The sequence below is a fragment of the Schistocerca nitens genome, chromosome 2, assembly GCF_023898315.1.
Source record: "Schistocerca nitens isolate TAMUIC-IGC-003100 chromosome 2, iqSchNite1.1, whole genome shotgun sequence".
Taxonomy (NCBI): Eukaryota; Metazoa; Arthropoda; class Insecta; order Orthoptera; family Acrididae; genus Schistocerca; species Schistocerca nitens.
The window spans coordinates 718,279,350-718,296,171 of NC_064615.1; the positions used below are offsets into that span (position 1 = coordinate 718,279,350).

A 16,822-nucleotide genomic window follows, 5' to 3' on the forward strand; every position below is an offset into this window, starting at 1 on the left:
TAGGCCTTGTCTCCTATGAATGATACTCCAATGTTTTTCGGTTTACAATAGAAAAATAAACTGCAGATGGAAACCAGTGTCCAAAGCTGTCTTACACCAAGCCAGCGGAGAATCACATTCGTAGAAGACAAGGCCTGCCTACGCAGCATATAGCTCCATCTTCTCCATTGACGATTGTGGCAGTCAGTCGCGATCACTGAATAACTGCCTAATGTCCGTCAGCGTGCGATGTCTCGTTTGCTGCCGATGGGGTGGCCTAACGGAAGGCGCCGGAGCCTGTAACTTCGACGCTCTGTAGGGTCATTGGATGACATTTCCAGACACGGGTTCATATCCTCGATTTGCTCCTCAAGCCACCCTCTACAACACCTCGAAGTTCATCGCAACATTAAGGGGAGACTCTGTATAGAACGTATATGATTACACAAATATTTAAATAAACAGGCGGACTAAGTTCAGCGCAGTATGAAATGAATAAATTCTCAGACGAAATGGATTAAGTATAAGTGTTGACGTTTTTTCAGGAAAGTGCTAATGGATAACAGAGTGCAATATATATAGCGAAGGTGGAGGCGAAAAAGCAGTTTATGAATCAGCACAGACTGCATTTTATCGCTAAAAGTAAGAACCACAAGACTGGAAGGGGTGGGATGGGACGTCAACAGTTTAGGTTTCTTGAAAATTATATTAATGGAAAAAGAACGGATATTGGAAGACTGTTAATGAAATTTAACAGAAAATGAAAATAGGAAAAATCAAAGGGATCTGCATGAAAACTATACTTTGGAGAGATAAAACCTATACAGTAGTGACGCAACTTTGTTAAGTGTAGGATAAAAGGTCAGATAGATGGATTAAGTAACTCTAAGGCCTTTACAAAATAAGGTTGTAAACACAACCAAAAATCTAGAAAATACATATTTCCAACTTACCATTAAATATAAACAGTTGCGAGGATATTAAACAGCGCAAGATAAAGAGAAAACACACACGTCACCTTTTTACGAAAGTATCATATCTAGTTGTATGAAAGCTTCATTGTGGGAAACAACTGTGACTGCTCCTGAACCTTACTTTAAAAATGAAGCAGTTATGTCTGTAAAGGGCACGTTTTCTTAACATATCTGTAATGGTGTAATACATCCGTCAAATGTTCTCAAGATATTTACGAACGATGCGTTACAAAAGAAGAGGAGAGACTGACGTGGAAGAAATAGGCGATTCAGATGAGTAGTCAGCATGTAAGAAACCATTAATGTTATGACACCAAACAAATACACAGAAGTCGGAGGTATCTATCTACATACAAAGCCTCTGATGTCTGTGGAAGGTATACGCACAAGAAGTTATTTCAACCGATGTAAAAATATGTGTTGTTGTTGTTGTTGTTGCGGTCTTCAGTCCAGAGACTGGTTTGATGCAGGCCTCCATGCTACTCTATCCTGTGCAAGCTTCTTCATTTACAAGTAACTTCTGCACCTTACATCCTTCTGAATCTGCTTAGTATATTCATGTCTTGGTCTCCCTCTACGATTTTTACCCTCCACCCTGCCCTCCATTACTAAATTGGTGATATCTTGATGCCTCAGAACATCTCCTACCAACCTATCCCTTCTTCTAGACAAGTTGTACCACAAATTCCTCTTCTCCGCAATTCTATTCAGTACATCCTCATTAGTTACATGATCTACCCATCTAATCTTCGACATTCTTCTGTGGCACCACATTTCGAAAGCTTCTATTCTCCTCTTATCTAAACTCTTTATCGTCCACGTTTCACATCCACACAGGGCTATACTCCATATAAATATTCTGAGGAAAGACGTCCTGACACTTAAATCTATACTCGTTGTTCACAGATTTTTCTTATTCAGAAACGATTTCCTTGCCGTTGCCAGTTTACATTTTATATCCTTCCTACTTCGACCATCTCAGTTATTTTGCTCCCCAAATAGCAAAACTCATCTACTACTTTTAAGTGCCTCATTTCCTAATCCAATTGTCTCAGCATCACCTGATTCAGTTAGACTACATTCCATTATCCTCGTTTTGCTGTTGTTGATGTTCTTCTTATCGCATCCGTTCAAGACACTGTCCATTCCTTTCAACTGCTTTTCCAGGTCCTTTGCAGTCTCAGACACAATTACAATTTCATCGTCAAACCTCGGAAGTTTTTGTTCCTTCTCCATGGATTTTAATTCCTACTCCAAATTTTTCTTTTGTTTCCTTTCCTGCTTGGTCAATGTATAGATTGAATAACGTCGGGGATAGGCTATAACCCTGTCTCACTCCTTTCCCAACCACTACTTCCATTTCATGTCCCTCGACTCTAGTAACTGCCATCTGGTTTCGGTACACATTGTAAATAGCCTTTCGCTCGCTGTATTTGACCCCTGCCACCTTCAGAATTTGAAAGAGAGTATCCCAGTCAACATTGTCAAAAGCTTTCTCTAAGTCTACAAATGCTAGAAATGTAGGTTTCCCTTTCCTTAATCTATTTTCTAAGATAAGTCGTAGGGTCAGTATTGCCTCACGTGTTCCAACATCTCTGCGGAATCCAAACTTATCTTCGCCGAGGTCGGCTTCTACCAGTTTTTCCATTCGTCTGTAAAGAATTCGCGTTAGTATTTTGCAGCTGTGACTTATTAAACTGATAGTTCGGTAATTTTCACACCTGTCAACACCTGCTTTCTTTGGGATTGAAATTATTATATTGTTCTTGAAGTCTGAGGGTATTTCGCCTGTCTCATGTATCTTGCTCACTAGAAGGTAGAGTTTTTTCAGGGCTGGCTCTCCCAAGTCTAGCAGTATTTCTAATTGAAGGTTGTCTACTCCCGGGACCTTGTTTTGACTTAGATATTTCTGTGCTCTGTCAAATTCTTCACGCAGTATCATATCTGCCATTTCATCTTCACCTACTTCCTCTTCCATTTCCCTAATATTGCCCTCAAGTACATCGCCTTTGTATAGACCCTGTATATACTCCTTCCACCTTTCTGCTTTCCCTTCTTTGCTTACAACTAGTTTTCCATCTGAGCTCTTGGTATTCATACAAGTGGTTCTCTTTTCTCCAAAGATCTCTTTAATTTTCAAGTAGGGAGCGTCTATATTACCGCTAGTGATATATGCCTCTACAGCCTTACATTTGTCCTCTAGCCATCCCTGCTCAGACGTTTTGCACTTCCTGTCGATTTCATTTTTGAGACGTTTGTATTCCTTTTTGCCTGCTTCATTTACTGCATTTTTATATTATCTTCTTTCATCAACTGAATTCAGTATCTCTTCCGTTACCCAAGGATTTCTACTAGCCCCCGTCTTTTTACCAACTTGATCTTCGCTACCTTCAGTATTTCATGTCTCAAATCTGCCCACTATTCTTCTACTGTATTTCTTTCCCCTGTTGTTGTTAATCGTTCCCTAATGCTCTCTCTGAAACTCTCTACAACCTCTGGTTCTTTCAGTTTATCCAGGTCCCATCTCCTTAAATTCCCACTTTTTTGCAGTCTCTTCAGTTTTAATCTACAGTTCATAACCAATAGATTGTGGTTAGAATCCACATCTTCCCCTGGAAATACCTTACTATTTAAAACCTGGTTCCTAAATCTCAGTCGGCCGCGGCGGCGGAGCGGTTCTAGGCGCTACAGTCTGGAACCGCGCGACCGCTACGGTCGCAGGTTCGAATCCTGCCTCGGGCGTGGATGTGTGTCATGTCCTTAGGTTAGTTAGGTTTAAGTAGTTCTGATTTCTAGGGGACTGACGACCTCAGCAGTTAAGACCCATAGTGCTCAGAGCCATTTGAGCCTAAATCTCAGTCTTACCACTATATTATCTGAAAAACGTTTCAGTGTCTCCAGGCCTCTTCCACAAATTCAGCCTTCTTTCATGATTTTTAAACCGAGTTTTAGCTATGATTAAGTTATGCTCTGTGCAAAATTCTACCAAGCGGCTTCCTCTTTCATTCCTTACCCCCATTCCATATTCACCTACTATTTTTCCTCCTCTTCCTTTCCTACTACCGAATTCCAGTCCCCCATGAGTATTATATTTTCGTCTCCTTTCACTATCTGAATAATTTCTTTCATCTCATCATATTGAAAGGTCTCTGGTGGATTCCTTTCATGTTAATTTCTTAAATATGTTGTCATTTACGGCATAAATTCCTCTTCTAAATTTACTGTGGTGTTTCTGACTATCTGGGAGGAGACTGAGCAGTGGAACGTGTTACTTTTACACATAAACAAGAACGATCTGTCACACTACTACACTTTAAAACACAGTTGATATGTAATTCATGTCACACAGTCTCATACGGAACCTACATCCGCTTTCTTTTATATACTGTATATGATAAGAGACTGACATCCCCCTTCCATTCTGTGTGAGAGGATGAATGAGAAAATGTATTTCTAGTGGGCATGCTGGATGGTAGCAGACAAGCCTGTCTGCTAGAGAACAGTAGGACCAACGTCGGAACAGGTAGCTACGCTTTCTAAAAGCAAAGAGGTTTCTATCCTTAGTATGGTCCTGTCCGTCCGTTGTCATGTTGGTATAGGAAGCTGCCTCTCTGGTCACTTCCGTTTTGTATACAGAAGCCACCCCTCAGGAAGGGACCACGGCAGTCTGTCCGCGGCGAGCGTCTGAAGTGGTAAGATCTCCGGCTAAGCGCGTGTCTGCTAAGTCCGTAGAACAATGGATTTCTTAAGTTCAGCCTAACTGAAAATTTAATCACCTTTATTTCAGGTTTAGCTCTAAAATATCTAATGTTATCTTAAATTGCAACGCAGTGTGATTCTAGTGTACAGTTCAGAATATCTTCCAGTAGTTGCTTTGTCACTACTTTGTGAGTAAAGTGGAACCACGTGTTGATCAGTAACTCTAAGATCATCAATCTTAAATGCGAATGCTCGTGTGACTATAACGTCTCGTCTTGACAATATTTTTTTAATATAGCAACTTTTCTTTATGTTCAACCCACGTGGGGTGTACTTCATGAGACCAGTACCACGTGATTATACAACTGTTTGACCCATCAGGTTAATAGTAAGACGATAGTAACCAGTTCGAGGTTTTTCTTTAGTAAATTGCGTTTCGATGTAATTTATTTTAATTATCAAAATTATTGTGGAGTTACACTCTTTGTGTAAACCAAGTTGACCACGTGAAGCATGTGGTGAAAGCATCAAAGTAGCCCTCAGCTATTTTTTTCGGGAAGATTTCACAGAGAGTTAGTATGAATTTAGTATACCAATGTGTGGTAATTACATGACGGACAGGATTGCACTACGAACGTAACTTCTTTGGGTGAAAATTGAATCGGTTGGTTGTGGTTAATTTCCTCTTGCATATGTTTCAACGTTCTTTGTGTGTTATTTTATGAATGTAGTGTTGTATGTAGTCTCCCAATCTTGGCTCCCTATTTGATGTGTTCTGTAAGATTACAAAATCACATTTTCACAGTCCTAAATAAGGCACCAGCTTAGTTATGACTCAAGTTTATAATGCTGAAATTTCAATGATCAATGTTAAAATAAATTTCCAAATATAAACTGATTTATTTCTTTTTATTTAAATTCTCTTATATATATATATATATATATATATATATATATATATATATATATATATATATATATATATAATCACCGGTTGTCGTATGACTATTATAAGATTATAATTAATGTTAGTCTGCTTGGGAATTTGGTAAGCTAGACTGGATACCTGGTGAAACAGTTGCTCAGTAATGCAAGGTTAACTTCCCCAGACAGCTCACAGCTTTTAAACCGCTTTTATTGTCTATTAGCACCGATTTCATACCAAATTAAAGCAACAACGTTACAATATATTCCATCAACCTCTGCGCAGCTAGTTGGCATATAAACTTTTGCTGCTGTGGTAGGCGTGGGCTTCGTGTCTATCTTGGCTACAATAATGAGTTCACTATGCTGTTCGTAGTAGCTTAACCGCACTCCTATTTTTTATTCATTGTTAAACCTACTCTTGCATTACCCCTATTTGATTTTGTATTTATAACCCTGTATTCACCTGACCAGTAATCTTGTTCCTCCTGCCATCGAATTTCACTAATTCCCACTATATCTAAATTTAGCCTATCCATTTCCCGTTTTAAATTTTCTAACCTACCTGCCCGATTAAGGGACCTGGCACTCCACTCTCCGATCCGTAGAACGCGTTTTGTTTCTTTTGATCACTACGTCCTCCTGAGTAGTCCCCGCCCGGAGATCCGAATGGGGAACTATTTTACCTCCGGATTATTTTAGCCAAGAGGACACCATCATCGTTTAACCATACAGTAAAGCTGTGTGCCCTCGGGAAAAATTACGGCTGTAGTTTCCCCTTGCTTTCAGCCGTTCGCAGTACCAGCACAGCATGGCCGTTTTGGTTAATGTTACAAGGCCAGATAAGTCAATCATCCACACCGTTGCCCTATTCAGGAACCACACGTTTGTCTGGCCTCTCCACAGACACCCCTCCGTTGTGGTTGCACCTACGGTACGGCTGTCTGTATCGCTCTGAGGCACGCTAGCATGCCCACCAACGGCAAGGTCCATGTTTCATGGTGGGGGGAGTAAATGTATATATGGAAAGAAAAAATAAAGAACTCCAGTAGAAACAACAGTTTAACAAACAAACAATAAAGGTACTATATAAGCACTTCTGACTGTGCGCTTAATATTGGAGGGGGAAAAAAAATGAAAAAGTAGGACATCTGAGTTGTGTATCACTATTGGACAACACGCGGTAGCAACAAGACATTCGAGACGAAGATGAAATTTGTTGTTTAACGGAAATATTAAAAGTAACGTGTATCCACAGGACATGTGGCCTGTAATTGAAGAAGTGTCATGATGATCTCTCCATTGGCAAAAGATTCCGGAATAGTCCCCCATTCGGATCTCCGGGAGGGGACTGCCAAGGGGGAGGTTACCATGAGAAAAATATTGAATAATCAACGAAAGGATAACGTTCTACGAGTCGGGGCGTGGAATGTCAGAAGCTTGAACGTGGTAGGGAAACTAGAAAATCTGAAAAGGGAAATGCAAAGGCTCAATCTAGATATAGTAGGGGTCAGTGAAGTGAAGTGGAAGGAAGACAAGGATTCCTGGTCAGATGAGTATCGGGTAATATCAACAGCAGCAGAAAATGGTATAACAGGTGTAGGATTCGTTATGAATAGGAAGGTAGGGCAGAGGGTGTGTTACTGTGAACAGTTTAGTGACCTTGTTGTTCTAATCAGAATCGACAGCAGACCAACACCGACAACGATAGTTCAGGTATACATGCCGACGTCGCAAGCTGAAGATGAACAGATAGAAAAAGTGTATGAGGATGTTGAAAGGGTAATGCAGTATGTAAAGGGGGACGAAAATCTAATAGTCATGGGCGACTGGAATGCAGTTGTAGGGGAAGGAGTAGAAGAAAAGGTTACCGGAGAATATGGGCTTGGGACAAGGAATGAAAGAGGAGAAAGACTAATTGTGTTCTGTAACAAGTTTCAGCTAGTAATAGCAAATATCCTGTTCAAGAATCACAAGAGGAGGAGGTATACTTGGAAAAGGCCGGGAGATACGGGAAGATTTCAATTAGATTACATCATGGTCAGACAGAGATTCCGAAATCAGATACTGGACTGTAAGGCGTACCCAGGAGCAGATATAGACTCAGATCACAATATAGTAGTGATGAAGAGTAGGCTGAAGTTCAAGACATTAGTCAGGAAGAATCAATACGCAAAGAAGTGGGATACGGAAGTACTAAGGAATGACGAGATACGTTTGAAGTTCTCTAACGCTATAGATACAGCAATAAGAAATAGCGCAGTAGGCAGTACAGTTGAAGAGGAATGGACATCTCTAAAAAGGGCCATCACAGAAGTTGGGAAGGAAAACATAGGTACAAAGAAGGTAGCTGCGAAGAAACCATGGGTAACAGAAGAAAAACTTCAGTTGATTGATGAAAGGAGGAAGTACAAACATGTTCCGGGAAAATCAGGAATACAGAAATACAAGTCGCTGAGGAATGAAATAAATAGGAAGTGCAGGGAAGCTAAGACGAAATGGCTGCAGGAAAAATGTGAAGACATCGAAAAAGATATGATTGTCGGAAGGACAGACTCAGCATACAGGAAAGTCAAAACAACCTTTGGTGACATTAAAAGCAGCGGTGGTAACATTAAGAGTGCAACGGGAATTCCACTGTTAAATGCAGAGGAGAGAGCAGATAGGCGGAAAGAATACACTGAAAGCCTCTTTGAGGGTGAAGATTTGTCTGATGTGATAGAAGAAGAAACAGGAGTCGATTTAGAAGAGATAGGGGATCCAGTATTAGAATTGGAATTTAAAAGAGCTTTGGAGGACTTAGTCAAATAAGGCAGAAGGGATAGATAACATTCCATCAGAATTTCTAAAATCACTGGGGGAAGTGGCAACAAAACGACTATTCACATTGGTGTGTAGAATATATGAGTCTGGCGACATACCATCTGACTTTCGGAAAAGCATCATCCACACAATTCCGAAGACGGCAAGAGCTGACAAGTGCGAGAATTATCGCACAATCAGCTTAACAGCTCATGCATCGAAGCTGCTTACAAGAATAATATACAGAAGAATGGAAATGAAAATTGAGAATGCGCTAGGTGACGATCAGTTTGGCTTTAGGAAAAGTAAAGGGACGAGAGAGGCAATTCTGACGTTACGGCTAATAATAGAAGCAAGGCTAAAGAAAAATCAAGACACTTTCATAGTATTTGTCGAGCTGGAAAAAGCGTTCGACAATATAAAATGGTGCAAGCTGTTCGAGATTCTGAAAAAAGTAGGGGTAAGCTATAGGGAAAGACGGGTCATATACAATGTGTACAACAACCAAGAGGGAATAATAAGAGTGGACATCAAGAACGAAGTGCTCATATTAAGAAGGGTGTAAGACAAGGCTGTAGCCTTTCGCCCCTACTCTTCAATCTGTACATCGAGGAAGCAATGATGGAAATAAAAGAAAGGTTCGGGAGTGGAATTAAAATACAAGGTGAAAGGATATCAATGATACGATTCGCTGATGACATTGCTATCCTGAGTGAAAGTGAAGAAGAATTAAATGATCTGCTGAACGGAATGAACAGTCTAATGAGTACACAGTATGGTTTGAGAGTAAATCGGAGAAAGACGAAGGTAATGAGAAGTAGTAGAAATGAGAACAGCGAGAAATTTAACATCAGGATTGATGGTCACGAAGTCAATGAAGTTAAGGAATTCTGCTACCTAAGCAGTAAAATAACCAATGACGGACGGAGCAAGGAGGACATCAAAAGCAGACTCGCTATGGCAAAAAAGGCATTTCTGGCCAAGAGAAGTCTACTAATATCAAATACCGGCCTTAATTTGAGGAAGAAATTTCTGAGGATGTACGTCTGGAGTACAGCATTGTATGGTAGTGAAACATGGACTGTGGGAAAACCGGAACAGAAGAGAATCGAAGCATTTGAGATGTGGTGCTATAGACGAATGTTGAAAATTAGGTGGACTGATAAGGTAAGGAATGAGGAGGTTCTATGCGGAATCGGAGAGGAAAGGAATATGTGAAAAACACTGATAAGGAGAACGGACAGGATGATATGACATCTGCTAAGACATGAGGGAATGACTTCCATGGTACTAGAGGGAGCTGTAGAGGGCAAAAACTGTAGAGGAAGACAGAGATTGGAATACGTCAAGCAAATAATTGAGGACGTAGGTTGCAAGTGCTACTCTGAGATGAAGAGGTTAGCACAGTTCGGTGTAAGAAGTGTATAAGACGGAGCTGTAGCTTATTTTGAACTGAGAAAATGAAAAGAAATTTCGGAAGACGAATAAAAGTGCAAATTAAATTGGAGACGATGCTAAGTTTCAAAGTCCTCAGGCAGGCTCTACGCAGTATCTAGAAGTCCTTTTGACTGGAGTGGACAAAATGTTTAGCATTCAATGTGGATGAGGGATAAACTACGCTGAGAGGAATACGAGAGAGATTGTAGAAATTAGAATAGTGACTTTTCATCAAAATCAGCGATGGAAAATAGTTGAAGGAAATATACTACCTATGAAGTAAGGTTACACTGGGTGAAGAATGGAAGACAGAAGAATATCGGTAGAGTTCAACTGGTGTCAAATATTGACACTACCTATTAATACTACCTATGAGGTAAGGTTACACTGGGTGAAGAATGGAAGACAGAAGAAGATCGGTAGAGTTCAACTGGTGTCAAATATTGACCCTACCTATTGATACTACCTATGAGGTAAGGTTACACTGGGTGAAGAATGGAAGACAGAAGAAGATCGGTAGAGTTCAACTGGTGTCAAATATTGACACTACCTATTGATACTACCTATGAGGTAAGGTTACACTGGGTGAAGAATGGAAGACAGAAGAAGATCGGTAGAGTTCAACTGGTGTCAAATATTGACACTACCTATTGATACTACCTATGAGGTAAGGTTACACTGGGTGAAGAATGGAAGACAGAAGAAGATCGGTAGAGTTCAACTGGTGTCAAATATTGACTTCGGTTTAATGATGAAATTTCATAAATTCTGAATGATTCCTTCATCGACGGAAGTCACTGCTTTTGTTGTTCTAATTCTGAGCTCATTTGTGTTTTGAGCTAGAGCGGTACGGAAGATACATTCATTCACGTAAGCACAAAAAAAAAAAATCGCACGTAGTTTGTTGCAGAACCGGTGCAGTGGAGCTCCACCCTGTTGGAATAAGAAATCCTGAAGTTGTGGAAAAAGTCACGTGTGCAACATTTCAGGATACCTTGTTTCAATTACTGTTGTCTTCATAAAGGCATGGGCCATAAACCTTTTCGTAAGGAACGAAACAAAATGCGTTTGCCTTAGGAGTATTTCTTTCACGCTCACGCTTACATTATTTCCGTTAACTTTATCGCTCATATGGAATGTTATTAGGTCAAAGAAAATCAATGTCAGTAGAAATATCTGTCATCTTCGAGTTCCGTTAAGGGATCATTGTTGACGTCAACATGTTTTCTTTTATCACCAGCACGAAGGGCTTAGGCTGATTGTTGTCTGTAAGATTTGTAGATCAAATGTCGACTTAACATTCGACTGTCAACTTGGAAATTTCAAATTCTCAGCTTGCGCGGCGAGTGCGATGTGTTCAGTAAGAATTTCTGGTCAGACGTAAATAGGCTAATATCAACAGCAGCAGACAATGGTACAACGGGAGTAGCATTCGTCATGAATAGGAAGATATAGCAGAAGGTGATTTACTGTGAACAGTTCAGTGATAAGGTTGCACACGTCTCAATCGATAGCGAAGTAACGCCGCCAACAATCGTTCAAGTGTACAAATGGTTCAAATGGCTCTGAGCACTATGGGACATAACTTCTGAGGTCATCAGTCCCCTGTAACTTAGAACTACTTAAACCTAACTAACCTAAGGACGTCACACACATCTATGCCCGAGGCAGGATTCGTACCTCCAACCGTAGCGGTCGCGCGGTTCCAGACTGTAGTGCGTAGAACCGCTGGGCCACCCCGGCCAGCGCTCATGTGTACATGCCGGTGTTAAATCCAAATGATGAAGATGTAGAGAAAGTGTGTCAGGATATTTACCGAATAATTCAAGATGAAGAGGAAGATGGAAATCTAATAATGACAGGAATCTGGACGCTGCAGTAGGGAAAGGAATAGAGGACAGAGTTACGGGAAAATATGGGCTTCGCAGCATGAGAGATAGGAGAAACACTAATTGAGTTCTGCAATAAATTCCAGCTAGTAATAGCAAATATACTGATCAATAATCACAACAGCAGGGAATATACTTTGAAAAGAGCTGGAATCATGGGAAGAGTCCGCCGGCCGTGGTGGCCAAGCGGTTAAAGGCGCTACAGTCTGGAACTGCGCGGCCGTTACGGTCGCAGGTTCGAATCCTGCCTCGGGCATGGATGTGTGTGATGTCCTTAGGTTAGTTAGGTTTAAGTAGTTCTAAGTTCTAAGGGACTGATGACCTTAGAAGTTAAGTCCCATAGTGCTCAGAGCCATTTTGAACCATGGGAAGAGTCCAGTTGGACTCTATTATGGGTAGATGGAAATTCTGAAATCAGATTTCAAAGTGCAATGCGCAACCGACTCAGATCAAAATTTAGTAATGGTGAAGTGAAGACTGAAATTTAAGAGAACCTTCCGGATAACTCAATGTGCAAAGAAGTGGGATACTGAATTGCCGATGAATGATGAGATACGTCTCAAGTTCTAGACCCCTGTAGAGATACGCTTGAAGTTCTCGAACTCTGTAGATACTGCAATAATCAGATGAAGAGGGATGGTCAGATCTTAAAAAGGAATAACGAACGTTGGATGCACAAATATAGGTAACTACAAAGAGTAGCTAACAAAAGAAATACTTGATCTGATCGATTTTCTCATCAGAATCGATAGCAAACCAGCACCAACAACAATCAGTCAGGTATGCATGCCGACATCACAAACAACAGATGTAGAGAGGGTCAGTATATGAGACTACTGAAGGCGTAGTTCAGTATGTAAAGGGATACGAAAATCTAATAATCTTGATGATTGGAACGCTATCGTAAATGAAGGAATAGAGTTACAAGAAAATATTGGCTTGGTAGCAGAAATGAGAGACAAAGACTGAGTTCTACAATAAATTTCAACTAATAATAGCGTATACACTATTCAAAAATCACGAGAGGAGGAAGTGTACCTGGACACATGGGAAGATTCCACAAAACGAAATAATATGTTATAAATACAATCTCATTGAGCCACAATTGGCGTCCATCAGTTTATGCTACAGCGTGGGTGTAACAATTTAGAGGGATATGAACTGGAACAGTCACGTAGACTAATGTAGGGGAAACAGGTGGCAGACTTCGGTTCATGGATAGAATAATAGGGAAATATAATCACTATACAAAGAAGACTGCTTTCAAAATAATCATGTAACACATCACAGACTATTGCTCAAGTGTATGGGTCCCGCACCAAATAGGGCTAACTAGGGATAATGTACGTATACAAAGAAGGGCAACACGAATGGTCACAAGTTTGTTTCAACTATGCGAAAGTGTCATGAGATGCTGAAGAAACTGATGTGGAAGATCCATGAAAATAAGCGCAGACTATCTGAATAAAGCCTACTTACAAACTTTCAAGAATCAATATTAAATGATAAATGCAACCTCCAGAAACCCTAACTCTCCCCCCCCCCCTCCCCTCCACCATAGGGGTCGCGAGGCTCAATTACTTGGGCTGAAACCTAGGTAAAGGTTGATTTCATTACCGCAATCGAGGCTGATAGTTTCTTATATATTAGATTATCACGACTGCTGACTGGGCTGCATTGTTGAAAGTACTAAAATGTTAAGAAGTGTTCGGAAATTACACGAATAAAACTAACTACAGATTTCCCGAGTGTAGTCAGCTAACATACCTCGTCCTCCTGTTCCTGGTTGTTGTTGTCGTCGTGGTTGTTGTTGTTATTGTTGTTGTTATTATTATTGTTGTTGTTGTTGTTGCAGGCCTCGTTGTCGTCGTCGTCGACCTCGGGCTCCGGCTCCGGTTCCGGCTCGACCTCGTCGGCCGACGAGTCGTCGCCGTCGGCGCCCGGGGAGCGCGCGAGCCGGCGCGCCAGGTGCTGGAAGCCCGGGTAGTTGGGGTTGGCGAAGCCGCGCGCGGGCGCAGACGGCGGCCGGCAGTTGCCGTCGTCGCTGCTCACCGAGCCCACGTCGCTGTACTCGTCGCTGTCGTCGGCGTAGCAGGCGCGCCCCAGCCGCCGCCCTCCGCCGCTGCTGCTCGTGCTCGCGCTCGTGCTCGTGCTCGTCACGCTCAGCACGCTGCCCTCCTCGCCGCACGCCTCGCTGTCGTGGCCCGCGCCGTACGAACTGCTGCTCTGAGCTCCGGGGTCTGCAACGTACCAGCGGGCAGGCATTTGTTACGTGTCGGGATTCTCACCGTCAACCTATCTGCTTGCCTTTTTTATAGTGGTCTTCCTTTGTTTTCTTTACTGTCATTTCACCCCAGCCCCTCCGCCTTATATGGGCGAAGGAGAGGGGGGGGGGGGGCTGTTAGCGGATACAGTTTACCACTTTTCATCCACATGAAAGTTATTTTGGAAAAACGTAGTATAAAAACTTATACATGGTGGTTCACAAATATGAATGTCTTGCACAATAAAAAGACAGATCACAGTTGCGTAAATTATTATAAAATATATATACGGCTGATTTTTTAATTATTCAAAATAGAGACACAGAGGGCTGAAAAACGAATGTTGCTCTGGAATATACAGGGTGCGGTGCTTCACACAGTAGTCGAGGGGGTTCAAATCTGGGCTATTCGGGGACCAGAACTCCTCTGACCAGAACATGTAAGCGTTATCCGACAGCCAGTTTTGGACTAAGTGGCTCATACGAGATGGTGCACGGTCCTGTTGAAAGACATATTGTCTCCCGAGGCCACAGTTACCATTCACGGTTTCACGACATTCATCAAAACTTGGAGATAAACTTCTTTTATGACGGTTTGCCCCTTTCCAAAGCACTGTGGCGGCGTGATATCACCATCGCTGGACACAACACCTTCTCCGAAGCATTATACTTCGCCACAATATCGTAAACAGTTGATCTCGGGTATCCGAAGAAAAGTCCTATTCCAGTGGGCGAACACCCAGCGCCAAGACTTTCGATAATAGCGGCCCTTCGGTTGTACTCAGCGTTTGTCCATAATATCTCCGCCATTTAGAGGTTCTGACTGTTTACTAGACGCCTATGGCATTCAATAAAGCCAATGGCGACCTCCGGCGGGACTACGATATGGCGGGAAATTCAAATTGAAATTTGTCCGGATTTAAGCGCCGCACCCTGTATAACAACAGATAGTTCGATGTGGTAAAACGTAAAAGGCCGATGTGGTGACTGATGAAAATGGATACACAGATGAGTAATGTGAAGGGTGATCGTAGAGTGTCAGGTATAAGAGTATCGAGAAGGAGGGATGTGGGAAGAGTGAAGAAGGATGTGGTTCCAAACGAAGACTCAAGGAGTGGAGAGTAAGGGAGTCCAGACAAAGGGAGGTTGGCAGGCATCTTGTAGGACTCGTGTATGTAGGACGGATTTCATAGTTGGGCAAGGGAAGGCAATTAAAGTTTAGCTGGGAGAGGAAGAGAAGGGTATGATGGTGTAGTGTTAGGGGGATGTGGTGGTAGAGGCGTGGCAGAGTACCAAGGTCATTGAGCAGGGGCGATACCAGGGGGTGTTCAAGATGGGAGAGTAGAGAGGGCAATTTTATAAGTTTTTAGAGTGTGCGGGTGGAGTAGGATAAGCGGATCGAAAAAGGTAGGCGGAGAACATGGCGTTCGACAATCTGTTGGGTATGGTACAAGGAAGCAGAAGTGGAAGTCCATCCCACGTTTTCACAGCAGTGGTTAAAAGTCTCATTGACATCCAGATAATTAAGAAAGGTTGTCGTAAAATTTTAATTGCCACATTGGATATACAGACGGTACTGTTCTTGTACCCATCGAAAAGTCACTCCTGACTTTTTTATTTTTTAAATGAACACACCGCCATTTAACTATTGTTGTTTATATAATTATTACTCAGGTTTCGGGTTTTTATGCCATTTTCAAGTGACAAAATGCCGAAACCTGGATCGCAATTAAATAAACACAATACAATCAAATGCCGGTGTGTTCATTTAAAAATGGTTGTATGACTGTTGCTCAGCAACATACACGCAGTTACCATGAGTGCCATCTACGGTAGAACCCCGCAATGGAATGGATTACAGCATATCATATGTAAGTAGACGACCAGTAGGGACGCATTAGAAACACCAGTGGAATAGTAGAGTGAACATCCTTCACGGCACGAACGACAGTTGCGACCACTGATCAAGTCCGCATCATCACGTTAGGCACAGAAGGCTCGTCAACAGTGAGTTCCTCGGCATGTGCTCCGGAATCGATGTGATGTGGAGCGGACATGGAATCGGTTCCAGCTGACTCGCTGTGTTGAGGACTTACAAAGCACAGGCAATGAACGTTGTAATATCTCCGACTATATTTTATTCAGAACATTATTCACGACAGCAATGCATGTGGAATTGGAGTGAACATTCTCGTGATATCAATAAAAACTGACTTCATCGATACTAAAATAATAATAAATAATTATTGTCAGTGACATAATTTAATTTTCTAAATCATATCTCAGGCAATACTCATGGAAAAAGATAATGGAAATAGTCATCATTCGTTATCTATGATTCTTCTAGAATAATCCTTCTTCTTGTTCGAACTGTTATAATGATCGGACGTGATTGATGTCTCGTAACACAGAGATCTATAGAAAACTCTATTATGTTGTTAATCAATATCTGAAAAATAGACTTTCTGTGTCACTGAAATGAATTTTCTTTGTTTAAAGTTTTATTTTATTGTAATTCTCGTCCTATATAAACATTAAGTTTTCTGCTCAGCTACAAAAGAAGCGCATCCATTAGCGCTATTGATCTACAGCGCGGTTTATTGGTAAATGCTGAATAATAAGCAATTAACATTGAGAAATATTTTCAAATGTTAATGCATGTAGTGAATTACAAAAAAGATTTACTATATATTATTTGTTAGTAGTGGGTCAACAGAAAGGTCCGATCTTACTCGTCGGCTTTGACCCGTGACGTAAGCGTGTTGTGGTGTGTGACGTCATTACGGCGCGGAAAACCTAATACATGGTTTGATGTACTCTTGTTTAAAGAACATGTATACGTAATATGAAGCAAT

The 16,822-nt window shown here is 41.5% G+C and overlaps 1 protein-coding gene across 4 annotated transcripts in view; it reads right to left on the reverse strand.

Annotated features, from left to right (window-relative positions):
• Positions 1-16,822, reverse strand: part of LOC126236895 (schwannomin-interacting protein 1 homolog) — an 816,191-nt gene that overhangs the window by 499,837 nt on the left and 299,532 nt on the right. For all 4 annotated transcript variants that reach the window (XM_049946538.1, XM_049946537.1, XM_049946536.1 and 1 more), the window contains exon 5: positions 13,472-13,944. In XM_049946538.1, coding sequence (XP_049802495.1) covers positions 13,472-13,944 — 473 coding nt within the window. The remainder of the gene's footprint in view (positions 1-13,471; positions 13,945-16,822) is intronic.